Consider the following 15,580-nt stretch of genomic DNA (forward strand, 5'->3'; position numbering starts at 1 on the left):
ACTGTGATTTAATTATTACCCAATCAGGATGCTTTTACCATGTTATTAACCAACTGTAGTTGAGAAATAATACTTGGTTATTTTGCTGTGAGAATAAAATATAATAGAGTGTCTGTCTGTGTGTGTGTGTATATATATATATATATATATATATATAAAGGGAGAGAGAGAGAGAGAGAGAGAATATGAAACAATGAATTCACAATATTATGGCTCTTTAGGGTAATGTTGATCGCTAATTTGGCTCCTGAACCACTGAGGTCTGAGTATCACTGCTCTAATCCATACATAGCATAGATGGCACACAATTCTGAATTTGCAGGATTGAATACTATTGATCATCAAGCATTACATTACATCAATATGTTCCTATCGCTCAAAGGAATAATAAAGACAGTCCACTCCTGTGACACTTAGATTGAGCATGCTGAACCAGTATAGAGGACTTATCTTATTCTGCAAGTGGCAAGCTGGTGGTCAGGTAGCAATGACATCTTACACCCAGTAAAATTAAATGCACAATCTACCATTAAGTAAAGTTTCTTACAATGGATCTTATTATGACTGCAGCATCTAATTCCTAAAGATCCTTGGAAACTGTTCGATTTTTACATATCAAATATTTTTAATACTGCTATTTTTAGCTTATCATCCACAGCTCATCCACCTCCTCTTCCTCCTTTTCAGAAGCAGAGACTTGTCCCCAATATACACAAAAGCATGAAAACACACAGTCTGTAATTTAATACTTGGATCATATATAATATTTCAGACAAACAACAGGCTCTCAAATCCCTCAGCTTGTTCTGTGTTGAAGAGAGGTCCTTAATTGAGGTAGTTTATCCACCGAGTTTCTTTACAAGGCAGACCAAGCAAGACTGTAATATTTTCACATATATCACAATCTATTTCTTTTGGAAACTTAGAAATCTTGACTTGAAACATAAAATCACATAATGCTAAACTTTCTGACATTCTGCAAATAGTGCCTCTTCTACAACACTTACACCTGAGACTTGTTTAGTATGAAAAAGCAACAAAATCTTTTGAGCCCAGTTCTGTGTTCCTTACCGTGCAAAACTCGCTTGCAAGTCAATATGAATTATGTCACTTAAATTTTCTTGACATCTGCCATGCTTATCTTGCTGGAAAAAACTACTGATCTTTTAATTTATTTCAAAATCTCTTCTAGATTGTAATAATACAGAAGGCAAACGGTTCTCCGAGTGAAAGAATACATATTGGCAAAATGACTTTTCTTTGCCAGTATAATTATTTGTCAGTAGATCTTTCACCACTACAGAAATGTTGGCCCCCCCAAAATAAAAAAAAGTCACACCCCTAACCGACACTGCAATACAAGCAAAATCTTTAAGTGTAGACTAGGACTTGGAGTGAACTAAATTTTAAGTTACTTCACCTATCTTCTCGTATTTCATAAGCTGTATCACTAAAAAAGAAAACGTCACATTACCTTGTTAGTTTTTCTTATTAAACTAAAGCAGTTTCTAGGTTAAATGAAAAGGAGATGCAACATGTCAGCAATAACAGACATCTACAAACAAACCTAAGGGTCCTCATGGCCAGTAAAGGAGGAAAACAGCAGCTCCGGTAATTACTATAGTCCTTACATTCACTAAGTACTAACGTAGATATTCAATTTAAATAACTGTCTTTACTGTCCAGTTCAAAACATATGGAAAAAAAATATGACATAGGATTTAGAGAGGTTACCTGACAAAGGTATTTCTTATGCCATTCTTTTATGGGACTTGTAAGACAATGGTGTAATATTACATGATTTCACTTTTTCATTTATTTCCTGCAATTTTGTAATACATAAATCAGTGGCCCATTGCTACATTGACTTTTTTTTTTTAAAACAGCGTGACAAAAATAAAGCTATATGAAAACCCCCATCTAGTCTCCATCTTCCTTAATCACCACCCTCATCAGTTGCTCAAGAGAAAAGGGGAGCATGGCCACAATCTCTGAAGCTCAACAGTCCCTGACTATTTTTGAAAGAAGGGTGAAAACCTGTTACACAACTGAGGTCCTGTCCCAAATAAACAGAGGAATCCAGCTGGAGCTTGCTTGTTGGCTGTAGCTGCAGCAGTATGGCATAAGGGAATTGCAGTCTTTCCAGCACACAGTATTTGGTCAAGTCATGTAATTTGTTATGAATAAAGTGCAATAGTCTCATACTTATTGTTAATACAGGATCAGATTAGAACCCTTCCTTACTCAGATACTTTTAATCCTGTCAGAGCATCTAAGAGAACATGCTTCTCCTGTGTTCATGCTATTGTCTGTCATCAGATCTTTCATTTCAACAGAGGTTAAAGAGTCTGTGAATGGATATTTCGTGCTATGATAACTAGCTTTTATTTTTAACCTGCAAATGCACGGGTAAGTGTTTGATGTGTATTTTGTTTGAAAAACTAAATATAATCAAATTTTTAATAAAAGACCCAGCACGTTAAGTTGAGGGCAGTTACCATAGGTCACTTTAGAATATAATACTTATCATTACTCTTCAGATACTTGTGTAGTAATCATAAAAAGTTGCTTATCAGAATACAATGCCTTTGTTCTCTAGGCAGAAGCCTGAACAAGGACCAGGCTTGGGGCTAGGAGCTACTCAATTCAGAAATTCTGTCTATGGAATACCTCCCTGTCTAATCAGGTCACTTCATTTTTGAACTTTTTGGTGTCTCCTGTAGGTTCCTCCTTTTTGATTTGCAGCTTGTTTTTCGGTGGGCCATTTGGTCCATTCTTATTCCATTATGTAAATCTTTTTTATTGTGTCCTTTGTGGGATGACCCCAAGTGATAGGGATGCTAGTGAAGTGACTGAACATAAAACAAATAAACGTGACACTGATCTGCAACTGTAATGTAATGATCAATATACCGTCATCAGAACTTATGTTCTTGCTGCTGGATTTTCAAACCACACCTTATGACAAAATGACAGCACAACATGCAGAATGATGAGTAGGATATTATTAATTACTTAATGGATCAACGAGTATGTCAATCATTTCAACATGCAACCGTTCTTCATATTGTAAAGCACAATTCCTTTATTGCACAGTAACTCTCTATTCTTCTGATGCAACTATATAAAATGACAAAAGAGTAAATTATCACTGACTGATGGAAACATTTATGTAGCTGAAAGTGTTGATAAACTAGCCAAGTTCAGTAAGAGCACTGCATACAGTTCACATTCTGCAGATGGTTTAGCAGAGAATTAGTTTCTGCTTTTATATTTTATTTTTCTTACCATGCTAAAAAATATTTTCAATACAGTTTTCTCCCTAGATCAACATTCCTGTGGTTTACATGCCACAGTCAATGACATCATTAATATACTGTGGATATGCCAAACAATAAGACTGCTATTCAAATGAACTCCCATCTATTTTTATAAGCAAGTAATCACAGACTAGCTTTTATTTTTGTCTCTATTATAAATCCTTTTCTTTTCCCCCATTTCCTGATTTTCACCCACATAGCACCACTTCTCAAGGTAAAAGCAGGAAGGTGGCTATATTTCAATAGCTCCACTGAACCAATACTATAGAAAGAGAATTGGCGAGGGAGAGAGAGTTTAAGAAATGGCAGACAGAGTGTCTCAGGGATGCTGAATTTGTGTTTTATCTGATAAACTGGCATACGTTACTACCACAGCACAGATTTTTGCCTGTGTTACCTGGGGAACCTATCACTATCGTTACTGTTAGTTGAGGAGGGGTAAAAAGGATGGATGGATTTGGGATTACAAAACAATATCCTACATTTTCATTTAGAACAAATATCCCTAGAAGGCCAGAGCAAAAAAATGTCATATTTCCTTTGGGGGTTAAATATCTCTACCCAGCTGCCTAGAACAAGAAGGGCAGACACAGGATGGAATAGCTTGTTTGTATGCATTTGCACTGCTACCTTATTAAAAGAGTATGGGTAATCTCTATGAAAATTATTGTGATCAGGATACCAAACAACTTACTGGCCTTGACTATCCATTTATAAAGTTTCAGTCATGTTCCTCAAAATAAGCATGAAATATAAAACAGCCTTCAGAAGGATTAATTGGGGAAAGGAGACAATGATCTGAGAAAGTGTCCAAAAAGGAACACTTCTCACTCAACTGCTGTCAGTCTAATTCTGACTCAGAAGAGTCAATAGTCAATTGCAAGAGGCCCCAGAGAAGAATCTAAGATCAGAATTCCAGAGAATCAGGGAAGATAAACTTCACATTTACTGACATTGACTTGCATTACAAACTTGAGACCAAATTCCAATGTACCTAGTGAAGTGGTATACAAATACTCAATGCAGAATCTGGCCTCACAATATTTTAAGCTTTTCTTTTAATATACAAAGTTATTTTTACTATCCAAAGGTCCATTCAAACTAACAGGATGCATGGTCATTTCAATGAACAAATCTTGAAAAAAGTTATTTCAATTATTCCAGTATTTCATTGGGCAGATTAATATTTTAGATACTTCTACACCAACTTTCCACACAAAGATGGACTACAAGCTGTCAGGAACAGTATCCCCGACAATGTCACGGTCATACCCTTTAGCTCCTGGAGATCAGTTCAGATCTCTGATATAACCATGTTAATTTACTTTGTTGTGTGCAAGATTTGAGAATATTTAACTAAGCAGTACATTTAAATGGCTTATGCATATATGAAACATGAGACAAAAAACAGCTTTTTATTGCTAACCAGACAATTGCTGGAAGATTGGCACAGGAGCCATCATATTACTCGTGGATAGTTTATCTGTTCTGATTCAGAATTGTGTGAGTGGAAAACAAAGGGCAAGCTGCTATCAAATAGAAATATCTAGTAATCAGGTTTTTAAAAAATGCTTAAAAGCGGGGTCATTTACCAGATCACATTCTCTTTGAATAGCACAGCTACTCTGTCATGTTTGAGCTGAAGACCCTGTGACACAGGAACATTGTGTACTTCAATACTCTGTGCTAAATTCTTCCTACAAATACACCACAATGTTGATAGGGAACATCAACAAAGCATAGAATTTGAATTTAGCACATCTGGGTTCCTTTCCTGGCTTTTGTCACACACCTTTTGTCACTCATAGATACTAAGGTCAGAAGGGACCATTATGATCATCTAGTCTGACCTCCTGCACAACGCAGGCCACAGAATCTCACCCACCCACTCCTGCAATAAACCTCTCACCTATCTCTGAACTATTGAAGTCCTCAAATCATGGTTTAAAGACTTTAAGGAGCAGAGAATCCTCCAGCAAGTGACCCGTGCCCCATGCTACAGAGGAAGGCGAAAAACCCTCAGGGCCTCTTCCAATCTGCCCTGGAGGAAAATTCTTTCCCGACCCCAAATATGGCAATCAGCTAAACCCTGAGCATGTGGGCAAGATTCACCAGCCAGATACTACAGAGAATTCTTTCCTGGGTACCTCAGATCCCACCCTATCTAACATCCCATCACAGGCCATTGGGCCTATATACCATGAATATTTAAAGATCAATTAATTGACAAAATCATGTTATCCCATCATACCATCTCCTCCATAAACTTATCGAGTTTAACCTTGAAGCCAGATAGGTCTTTTACTCCCACTGCTTCCCTTGGAAGGCTATTCCAAAACTTCACTCCTCTGATGGTTAGAAACCTTCGTCTAATTTCAAGTCTAAACTTCCCAATGACCAGTTTATATCCATTTGTTTCATAGATACTAAGGTCAGAAGGGACCATTATGATCATCTAGTCTGACCTCCTACACTATGGTGCTAATAAGCGACGGTCACATAACCACCACCCTACACCGGAAACCTACTGACTGCTAAACTTACCTACATGCCTCCAGCTTTCATCCAGACCACACACCACATGATCCATTGTCTACAGCCAAGTTCTACGATACAACCGCATTTGCTCCAACCCCTCAGACAGAGACAAACACCTACAAGATCTCTAGCAAGCGTTCTTACAACTACAATACCCACCTGCGGAAGTGAAGAAACAGATTGATAGAGCCAGAAGAGTACCCAGAAGTTACCTACTAAAGGGCAGGCCCAATAAAGAAAACAACAGAACGCCACTAGCCATCACCTTCAGCCCCCAAGTAAAACCTCTCCAACGCATCATCAAGGATCTACAATCTATCCTGAAGGATGACCCATCACTCTCACAGATCTTTGGAGACAGTCCAGTCCTTGTTTACAGACAGCCCCCCAACCTGAAGCAAATCCTCACCAGCAACCACACACCACACAACAAAAACACTAACCCAGGAACCCATCCTTGCAACAAAGCCCGTTGCCAACTGTGTCCACATATCTATTCAGGGGACACCATCATAGGGCCTATTCACATCAGCCACACTATCAGAGGCTCGTTCACCTGCACATCTACCAATGTGATATGTACCAGCAATGCCCCTCTGCCATGTACATTGGCTAAACTGGACAGTCTCTACGTAAAAGAATAAATGGACACAAATCGGACGTCAAGAAGTATAACATTCAAAAACCAGTCGGAGAACACTTCAATCTCTTTGGTCACTCAATTACAGACCTAAAAGTGGCAATTCTTCAACAAAAAAACTTCAAAAACAGACTCCAACGAGAGACTACTGAATTGGAATTAATTTGCAAACTAGACACAATTAATTTAGGCTTGAATAAAGACTGGGAGTGGATGTGTCATTACACAAAGTAAAACTATTTCCCCTTGTTTATTTCCCCTCCTATTGATCTTGTAAAGGTACTGGAAATGGCCCACCTTGAACATCATTACAAAAGGTCTCCCCTCTCCCCCCCTCCTGCTGGAAATAGCTCACCTTTCCTGATCACTCTCATTACAGTGTGTATGGTAACACCCATTGTTTCATGTTCTCTGTGTATAAAATCTCCCCACTATATTTTCCACTGTATGCATCCGATGAAGTGAGCTGTAGCTCACAAAAGCTTATGCTCTAATAAATTTGTTAGTCTCTAAGGTGCCACAAGTACTCCTTTTCTTTTTACGGATACAGACTAACATGGCTGTTACTCTGAAACCTGAACCAAGATTGTCCCCTACAACCATTTCTTCTTTGAGGTCCTCACTACTCACCAAAACCAAATCTAAAACAGCATCCCCCCTAGTCAGTTCAGCAACTACTTGATGAAGGAATCCATGAGCTATCGCGTCTAGGAAAATCTGAGCCCTATTATTATTACTAGCACTCGTCCTCCAGTCTGTATCTGGGAAGTTAAAGTCTCCCATGATCACGCAGTTTCCATTAAAAACATTAAAGAGGGCTCTATCCATATCCAAATTAGATCCCGGCGGTCTATAGCACACCCCAAGCACTATCCCAGGGGAGGCTCTAGTAGTTTTCTTCCCCAATGTAATTTTTGTCCAGACGGACTCTGTCTGATCCATTCCATCACTTCTTATTTCTTTACATTCTACCTCATCATTGATATACAGTGCTACTCCACCACCTTTACCTTTATTTCTGTCTTTCCGAAACAGCACAGACCCTTCAATTCCCGTAGTCCAGTCGTGACGACTATTCCACCATGTTTCCGTTCTCCCTATATCATCTGGTTTTACTTCCTGCACCAGTAGCTCTAGTTCCTCCATTTTGTTACCTGGGCTCCTCGCACTGCTGTACAAACATCTTAATTTTTGCTGTTTGGCCTCGCTCACATTCTGTACCCAATGAGGCACGGTCATTCTACAGCCAGCATAACCTATTAGACTGGTATTCACACTGCCCTTCCTCCTTATATCCATTCTCCTACCCACGGCTGTATCCTTTCTTACTTTGTTTTCTTCACTCTCAATGCATGGATCAAAATCCGGCATGGAGATTACCTGGACATCTCCCAACCATCTCCCCCAAATTCCTAGTTTAACGCTCTCTTAGTCAGTTGTGCCAGCCTCCATCCTAGAAGTCTATTTCCTTCCCTACTCAGATGAAGTCCATCCTAAGAGAACTGTCCTCTGTCCATGAATGTCTCCCAGTAGCCATACATCCCAAAGCCCTCCTTATAGCACCACTGTCTAAGCCATCTATTGATAGTCATAATCTTGTCACACCTTTGTTGCCCTTCTCTAGGAACAGGCAGAATCCCACTAAAGATCACCTGAGCCTCAATTTCCTTAAGCGTCTTCCCCAACCTAGCATAGTCTCCCTTAATACTTTCCAGCGAGAATCTAGCCGTATCATTTGTTCCCACATGAAGGATAATTAGGAGATTCTTTCCCGCTCCCTTTAGGATCCTTTTCAACCTCAGGTCTACATCCCATATCTTAGCACCGGGAAGACAGCACACCCTTCTATTCTCTGGATCAGCTCTGGTTACAGGCCTGTCTATTCTTCTCAGTAAAGAGTCCCCGATCACAGAGACCTATCTTTTCCTGGTGACGGTACTATTCTCCAGTCTATCCCCTGTTCCCTGTGGCTGCAAGTTCTTTCCATTCCTATTCTCCCTTGCAATCCTCTTCAACCCATCCTGTATCCTCCTGGGGCTCATATTTGGTGTAGTCTCCATTGACTCTTCCCCTTTTCCTACAGGACTAGCCGCTCTTCTCGTCTTCCTTGCCCTTCCACCTTCAGTGACTACCTGCTGAGCCCCTTCTTCATTTTCCAACTCTACAGACCTATTCTTGAGCTCTATTTCTCCTTCACTAGCCCGTCTTTTCCTTTGCCTGGTTCTTTTAGTCACATGCTTCCACTGACCACTTTCCTCACCCAGCAGTCTCCCCTCAGAATTCCTCAGTCCTACTTCCATCTGCAAGTCTGAGCTTTCCGCTTCAGACACCTCATGTCTTCACTCCATAATCTGCTCAAACCCCTTCTAAACTCAACCAGACTTTCCACCTGCATCTCCAAACCTTGGATCTTTTCCTCCATCAGCTCTATCAGACGGCATTTCATGCATACAAAACTCTTACCAGGTACCCCCCTCCAAGATCACGTACATACCGCAGCTTCCACATCCAGTCATCTTCATTGTCTCTTCCACTATATGGGTCACTCCCACTGCTGCCTCTGTATCAGTTATAGCCTTCCCACCTAAATCCTGTTAATCTGGGAAACACAAACCACACCACCACCCACAGCAAAAACAAACCCCAAACAAGCACCACAAGACAAAAACTCCCCTTTCAAACTCCCACTGAAACTCCCCTGTTTACAGCTCTGTTTGCTGCTCCTGTGCCGCTACACCTTTATGTGACCCCAGATTCCGCATATGAACAAAACCCACTATACACAAATACAAGTCTGTTTAAAAGCAATTTGATTTACACTTATTTTCTTCCTTTGTTAGAACAGAGTTTTGTTTGAAAACACGGTGGTTGTTTTTTAAAAAGACATTCATCTGTTTCTGTCTCTTGCTCCCGAAGTCATGACCCTGCTCAAGATTGTGAGTTCAATCCTTGAGGGGGCCATTTAGGGATCTGGGGCAAAAACTGGGGATTGGTCCTGCTTTGAGCAGGGGGTTGGACTAGATGACCTCCTGAGGTCCCTTCCAACCCTGATATTCTATGATTCTATGACATGACAATGATTTCTATAGCAGCCACTCATAATGTTACAATCTTGATTCTGAATGTATTAAAACTGACACAAGCAATGTTAAAGGCTCCATGTTATATGCAGTTTACAAAATAAAATTATGATGGAAATAAAACCACGCTCTGAAAAATATTGCTGTTATAAAGCTCGCTTCACATGTGCAATGAAACAAGCACTTATCGACTGGATGATATTTCAAACCTCTACAATAAACATTAAATTTAAGATTGTGTACAACTAATATAACTTATTACAAGGCAATTTATTTTCTAGGCTGGTATCTAGCAAAGCAGATAGTCACTGTTACTAGTCAACTTACTTAGCCTCTTAGCAGCCTCCAGGGCATCATTTGCAGAGTCAGCCACGAAGAATCTCTGAACTGTAACCCCATGGTCTGCCATCAGTTTTTTACTCTGGTATTCCTGCAGGTTCAGCCATCGTCTCGGGGTTAATTGAACAGCCTCCAGAAATAAGGAGAAACAACAAAATGCTCATTATGAACCGTTCATGCAACGGTCAACTGAACTATTAAGCCTCAAACTAACAACAAACAAAATTATTTAGGAGAAAAGGAAGAATGTGCATCATTTTAGGAAAATGCCATCTCAACATGTGTGGCAAACACATTCTGACACCTATCAAAGATACTAAAAGGCTGCACAAGGCTCACAGGGTGATCTTGGTTTGATGTGTGTGTCTCATTTAAAATCAACACAGGTTTGCAAATTTCCTTGGTTTGATTTCTACAGTATATTTATGGTTTTATGCATTTCTGTGCTACCTAAAAAGATAATAAAATTGTTACATTAATAAAAATATTCTTTGCTTTAGTTTAAAGTCCATAAGATACAAACAATAAGTTTCTCAGACACTATATACACACTTTTCAGAGGGGTAGCCATGTTAGTCTCTATCAGCAAAAACAACGAGGAGTCCTTGTGGTACCTTAGAGACTAACAAATTTATTTGGGCAAAAGCTTTCGTGGGCTAGAACCCACTTCATCAGATGCATGGAGTGGAAAATACAGTAGCAGGTATATATACTCACACACAGAGTACATGAAAAGATGGGAGTTGCCTTACCAAGTAGGGGGTCAGTCTAATGAGACAATTCAATTACAGTAGAATACGAAGGGTGGAAAAATCACTTTTGTAGTGGTAATGAGGGTGGCCCATTTCAAACAGTTGACAAGAAGGTGTCAGTAACAGTAGGGGGAAATTAGTACGGTAACATCAGTTTTTCTAATGACCCATCCACGCCTAGTTTTTATTCAGGCCTAATTTGATGGTGCCCATTTTGCAAATTAATTCCACTACTGCAGTTTCACGTTGGAGTCTGTGTTTGAAGTTTTTTTGTTGAAGAATTGCCACTTTTAAGTTTGTTATTGAGTGACCAGGGAGGTTGAAGTGTTCTCCGACTGGTTTTTGAATGTTATCATTCCTGATGTCAGATTTGTGTCCATTTATTCTTTTGAGTAGAGACTGCCCGGTTTGGCCAACGTACATGGCAGAGGGGCATTGCTGGCACATGACGGCATATATCACATTTGGTAGATGTGCAGGTGAACGAGCCCACTGATGGCGTGGCTGATGTGGTTAGGTCCCATGATGGTGTCCCCTGAATAGATATGTGGACAGAGTTGGCACCGGGGTTTGTTGCAGGGTTTGGATACTGGGTTCGTGTTTTAGTTGTGTGTTGTGTAGTTGCTGGTGAATATTTGCTTCAGGTTGGGGGGCTGTCTGTCTGTCCATCCTTGCTTACAGAGCAACCAGCAACTACACACCACAAAAACAGACTCCAACATGAAACTGCAGAAGTAGAATTAATTTGCAAACTGGACACCACCAAATTAGGCCTGAATAAAGACTAGGTGTGGATGGGTCATTAGAAAAACTGATTCTACCGTACTAATTTCCCCCTACTGTTACTCACATCTTCTTGTCAACTGTTTGAAATGGGCCACCCTCATTACCACTACAAAAGTGATTTTTCCACCCTTCGTATTCTACTGTAATTGAATTGTCTCATTAGACTGACCCCCTACTTGGTAAGGCAACTCCCATCTTTTCATGTACTCTGTGTGTGAGTATATATACCTGCTACTGTATTTTCCACTCCATGCATCTGATGAAGTGGGTTCTAGCCCACAAAAGCTTATGCCCAAATAAATTTGTTAGTCTCTAAGGTGCCACAATGACTTCTCATTGTTTTTATATACACACTGTACATCTGAGTAGGAAATTTTTTAAATTTCAATTAAGGGTTAAATTTTCAAAGTAATAATAAATCCCAACACATTTTAAAAGGTTTGGCATCTATTCCTGATTGGCTCTGTTTTAGTGACCTTTTGTTAAAGGAACTAGCAAATGACCAGTGTGGCCATATGAGTCCAGGAGTAGCAGCAGAAAGAACAACTTCCCAACCTCACCATACAAGGTATACAAATTATTCATACTTATACATGTGTATAATTATGTATGTGTGTGTTATATATACCATGGGTGGGAGGGAGGGCTGGGAGAGAGATAGAGACTTATGCACACAAACCAAAGGCCAAGAAAACAAAAGATCACAAGCAAATGTTGAGTCTTGCCTCCATGGGAGCCACAGGTGCACCACTGAAAAGTGCAGACAGGGGCATTTCAGAGTTGTGAGTTCAAAGGAGTGGGCCTGATGTCTACTCCTTTCTATACGGTACTGCTACATGACCAGCTGATCCAACTTCACCCTTTTTAGCTGAGATGCCTCAGCTCTTTCTTTAAAGCTTCAAATACTAATATTAAAGACCTTTCCTGGCTACTGATGAACATTGTGAACAATCCTCTCTAGCTTCCTCATCTAACATGAGCAGCTTTGATGAACAAAGTTAGAAACGTGGTGCAGTATTTTTTTATGTCAGTCACATCAGGTGGCTGCTTGCCTGGCTCTACTTTACACTCTCCAAATATAATTGGATTGTGTTTTTAGACTAAACGAATTTAGTGATGGTGATGAAAGGTGCCAGAGTGACAGCCCTGGAGACTGAAGTCCCATTTATCCATATAACGGATACTGTACAGAAAAGAATGAAAGCATGCACCGCCCCCTTCCCCCCACCTCTTCCCCCCTAAGGAGTCTCAACACTGACTTAGAGGCACCACTACCAGGAGAGAATAAAGTCTCCATGTCCACTGTTAACAATACCAGCCATTTAGTGTCTGAAAGCACCTAGCACACACTGGGTTCTAGAAGAAACACATAATTACAACAATTTAGTAGTAAAACCTACTTCAGGGAAACCACATAACAGATAGCTTTGCCATCAAATCTGTGCGTCCCTCTGGACATCTTCCCTCTATCCCATAAGCCAGCGTTTCCCAAACTCGGGACACCAATTGTTCAGGGAAAGTCCCTGGCGGGCTCGGCGGGTTTGTTTACTGGCCACATCCACGAGTTCGGCCGATTGCAGCTCCCACTGGCCGCGGTTCGCTGTGCCCGGACAATGGGAACTGCTGGAAGTGGCGCAGGCTGAGGGACGTACTGGCCGCCACTTCCCACAGCCCCCATTGGCCGGGCACAGCGAACCACAGCCAGTGGGAGCCAGGATCGGCAGAACCTGCGGACGCAGCAGGTAAACAAACTGGCCGGGCCCGCCAGGGGCTTTCCCTGAACAAGCGGTGTCCCAAGTTTGGGAAACACTGCCATAAGCCATACCACTTATCTGGCTAAGTTATTGTAGATCCAAATTTCCTTGCTTTTGTACATGTTACACTTCCATTACTACTATATTTTTTTAAAATATATATTCCATGATCTAAAGTCAAAAATAAATTTAACGTATGTCATTTAGGCCCTGATCCCGCAAAACATTTGTACATGTTTAACTACAAGCATGTCAGTAATCCCACTGATATTAAACACATTGGTAAATCATTACAGAATTGAGGTTTTATATGTTTCCAGATCAGAGTGTTACAACTTACAGTAAATATGGAACAACCCTCATTGTCAACACAATTTCTTGAAAAAATTAACTTTAGTTAAAATTTACAAGGGGAAAGTGTGGGGGGAACATCTGAAAGTTCTACTATAACCTGAATCTGAAATGTTCCATGACAAACCAACTCATGCTCCCCTCTCACACACTTAACCAAGCATGACCATACTTTTAGAAATATCTGCAGGCTGGCTAACATTTCTTCTTGGGATCCACATTAAAATGGTTAAATAGAAAAGGGAAGAGTTAACTGAAAAGGGACATCAGCCTGAATGACAGCAGTGCTACCTGGCTGTGGTTTAATTACAATCCGTGTCATGCAGAAGACACTCTTCTCCTTATGGAGAGATGAACTGCTGCCCCTGTGGCAGATAACCCACCATAATTTCTCAGCTGCTCATAAAATAAAAAGCACTGAAGGCATGCTGGCATCTCTCAGTTGGACATAACAGAAAGGATTATTTATGATATTAATACTTTGATCTCTAAAAGCAGGACATAAAACAATGATTATCCTTATATAGTTTTATACTAAAAACAAAAAAATGGTAATATATCCACCTTTCAACAATATATGGCTTTTATGCAATACTGGAGTTTTAGATATTACATTATATCAAAAACGAACATCCATCTGTTGCCACTTCCTTTGAAACAGAGGACACAAAAGACTGATATTAAAGACACGTAAAAGCCATGTACTTTTATACAGGAAATGTGAGGTTTTGTATATTACAAAGTGATTCCTGCAGAATTGAAACAATTACAAATGGCTCAGAACTCACATTTTAAATAATGGTTGAAGTATTTTAGAAGAATAAAATGCTTATAGTGAATACCTATAATAACCTGCCTCTAAATTTTAGGTAATAATTCCACCATGCAAGTGTCTCAACTTGTTTTTTATTTCTCTATGATCTTCAGAGTCAATACATTTACTTTTCGATTTATACACCACATCCAAATTTAAAGCCACTAACTAGTCACTCTTGTAATTCCTGAATGAGAATATTTTCCTTCTCATGTTTTCTTCACAACCACACCCTCAAAGGGGTGAACTCTCACACATAACCAAAGCTTATTTTAAGGCTAGAAGGGACTATTATGATTGTCTAGTTTGACCTGCTGCAACACATGCTATGGCATCCTACCCAATAATTCCTGCATCAAGCCCATCATTTCTATTTGAATTATACCATCTCTTTTAGAAAGAGTGGAGAAGGTTTCTTAGATATATCCAGCACATTAAAAAGCCCCCCCCCCCGCCTCTTTTCCTCTGTGTGTGTGTTCAAGCACAGTTATAACATTAAAATCCTGGGGGCTTAATTTTACACTCTTCATTTGGATTCTTTTGTCTTCAAAATATTCCTATGCTGCATTCATTCAACAAAATGTTAATGCACTCTGCTACAAATTAATTGCCACCGATATACAGTTCAATTCTTTATTCTGTGTAAATATACATATCAGATACATACACACATGCAGATTGGAGTGAAGGATTACAGAGTCAAATGTATTTCCCCAGGAATTTAGAAGTGATAAAACAGGGGTATACAATACTATATATCACACATTGAGGGAACTACTGTCCACTAGATGTCAGTTTTCTAATTTAAGGAGAAACAGCTACTTATAAGATTAAAAGAGGTTGGCTGATCTAAAGGCTGGCAAATACAGACACAAAAGTATGGTAGCTCAGTATTGTAAGGGCCAATCATTATCAGATGAGTGCTCAGGAAAGGTTGGTGCTTTACTGCATGTTTACACTGAGGACCAAACATGAATTGTGTAATTTCTTCCCTTTGTTTTCACTCCTGATCGCCCCTTTCCCCAACACCAGTGTAAACCTTCCCAAGCATTACTTGATTTCTCCTTCCAAGTAAGGTACTTATCTCATGAGCTCTCATTTGCGCTATCAGCTGCCAGGCATCCCCTCACATACCCTACTAGAGCAGCAGCCAAAACAACTGCAGTGAAATGGAGTCTCAGATGATTAGACCCAATAGAGGTGACC

The 15,580-nt window shown here is 40.0% G+C and overlaps 1 protein-coding gene across 1 annotated transcript in view; it reads right to left on the bottom strand.

The window, feature by feature from the left end:
- Positions 1-15,580, bottom strand: part of SUCLG2 (succinate-CoA ligase GDP-forming subunit beta) — a 235,418-nt gene that overhangs the window by 183,954 nt on the left and 35,884 nt on the right. Inside the window, exon 2 of the mRNA XM_073351050.1 lies at positions 9,906-10,047. Within this exon, the coding sequence (XP_073207151.1) occupies positions 9,906-10,047 (142 nt within the window). The remainder of the gene's footprint in view (positions 1-9,905; positions 10,048-15,580) is intronic.

This window comes from Lepidochelys kempii, chromosome 7 (genome assembly GCF_965140265.1).
Source record: "Lepidochelys kempii isolate rLepKem1 chromosome 7, rLepKem1.hap2, whole genome shotgun sequence".
Classification (NCBI taxonomy): Eukaryota; Metazoa; Chordata; order Testudines; family Cheloniidae; genus Lepidochelys; species Lepidochelys kempii.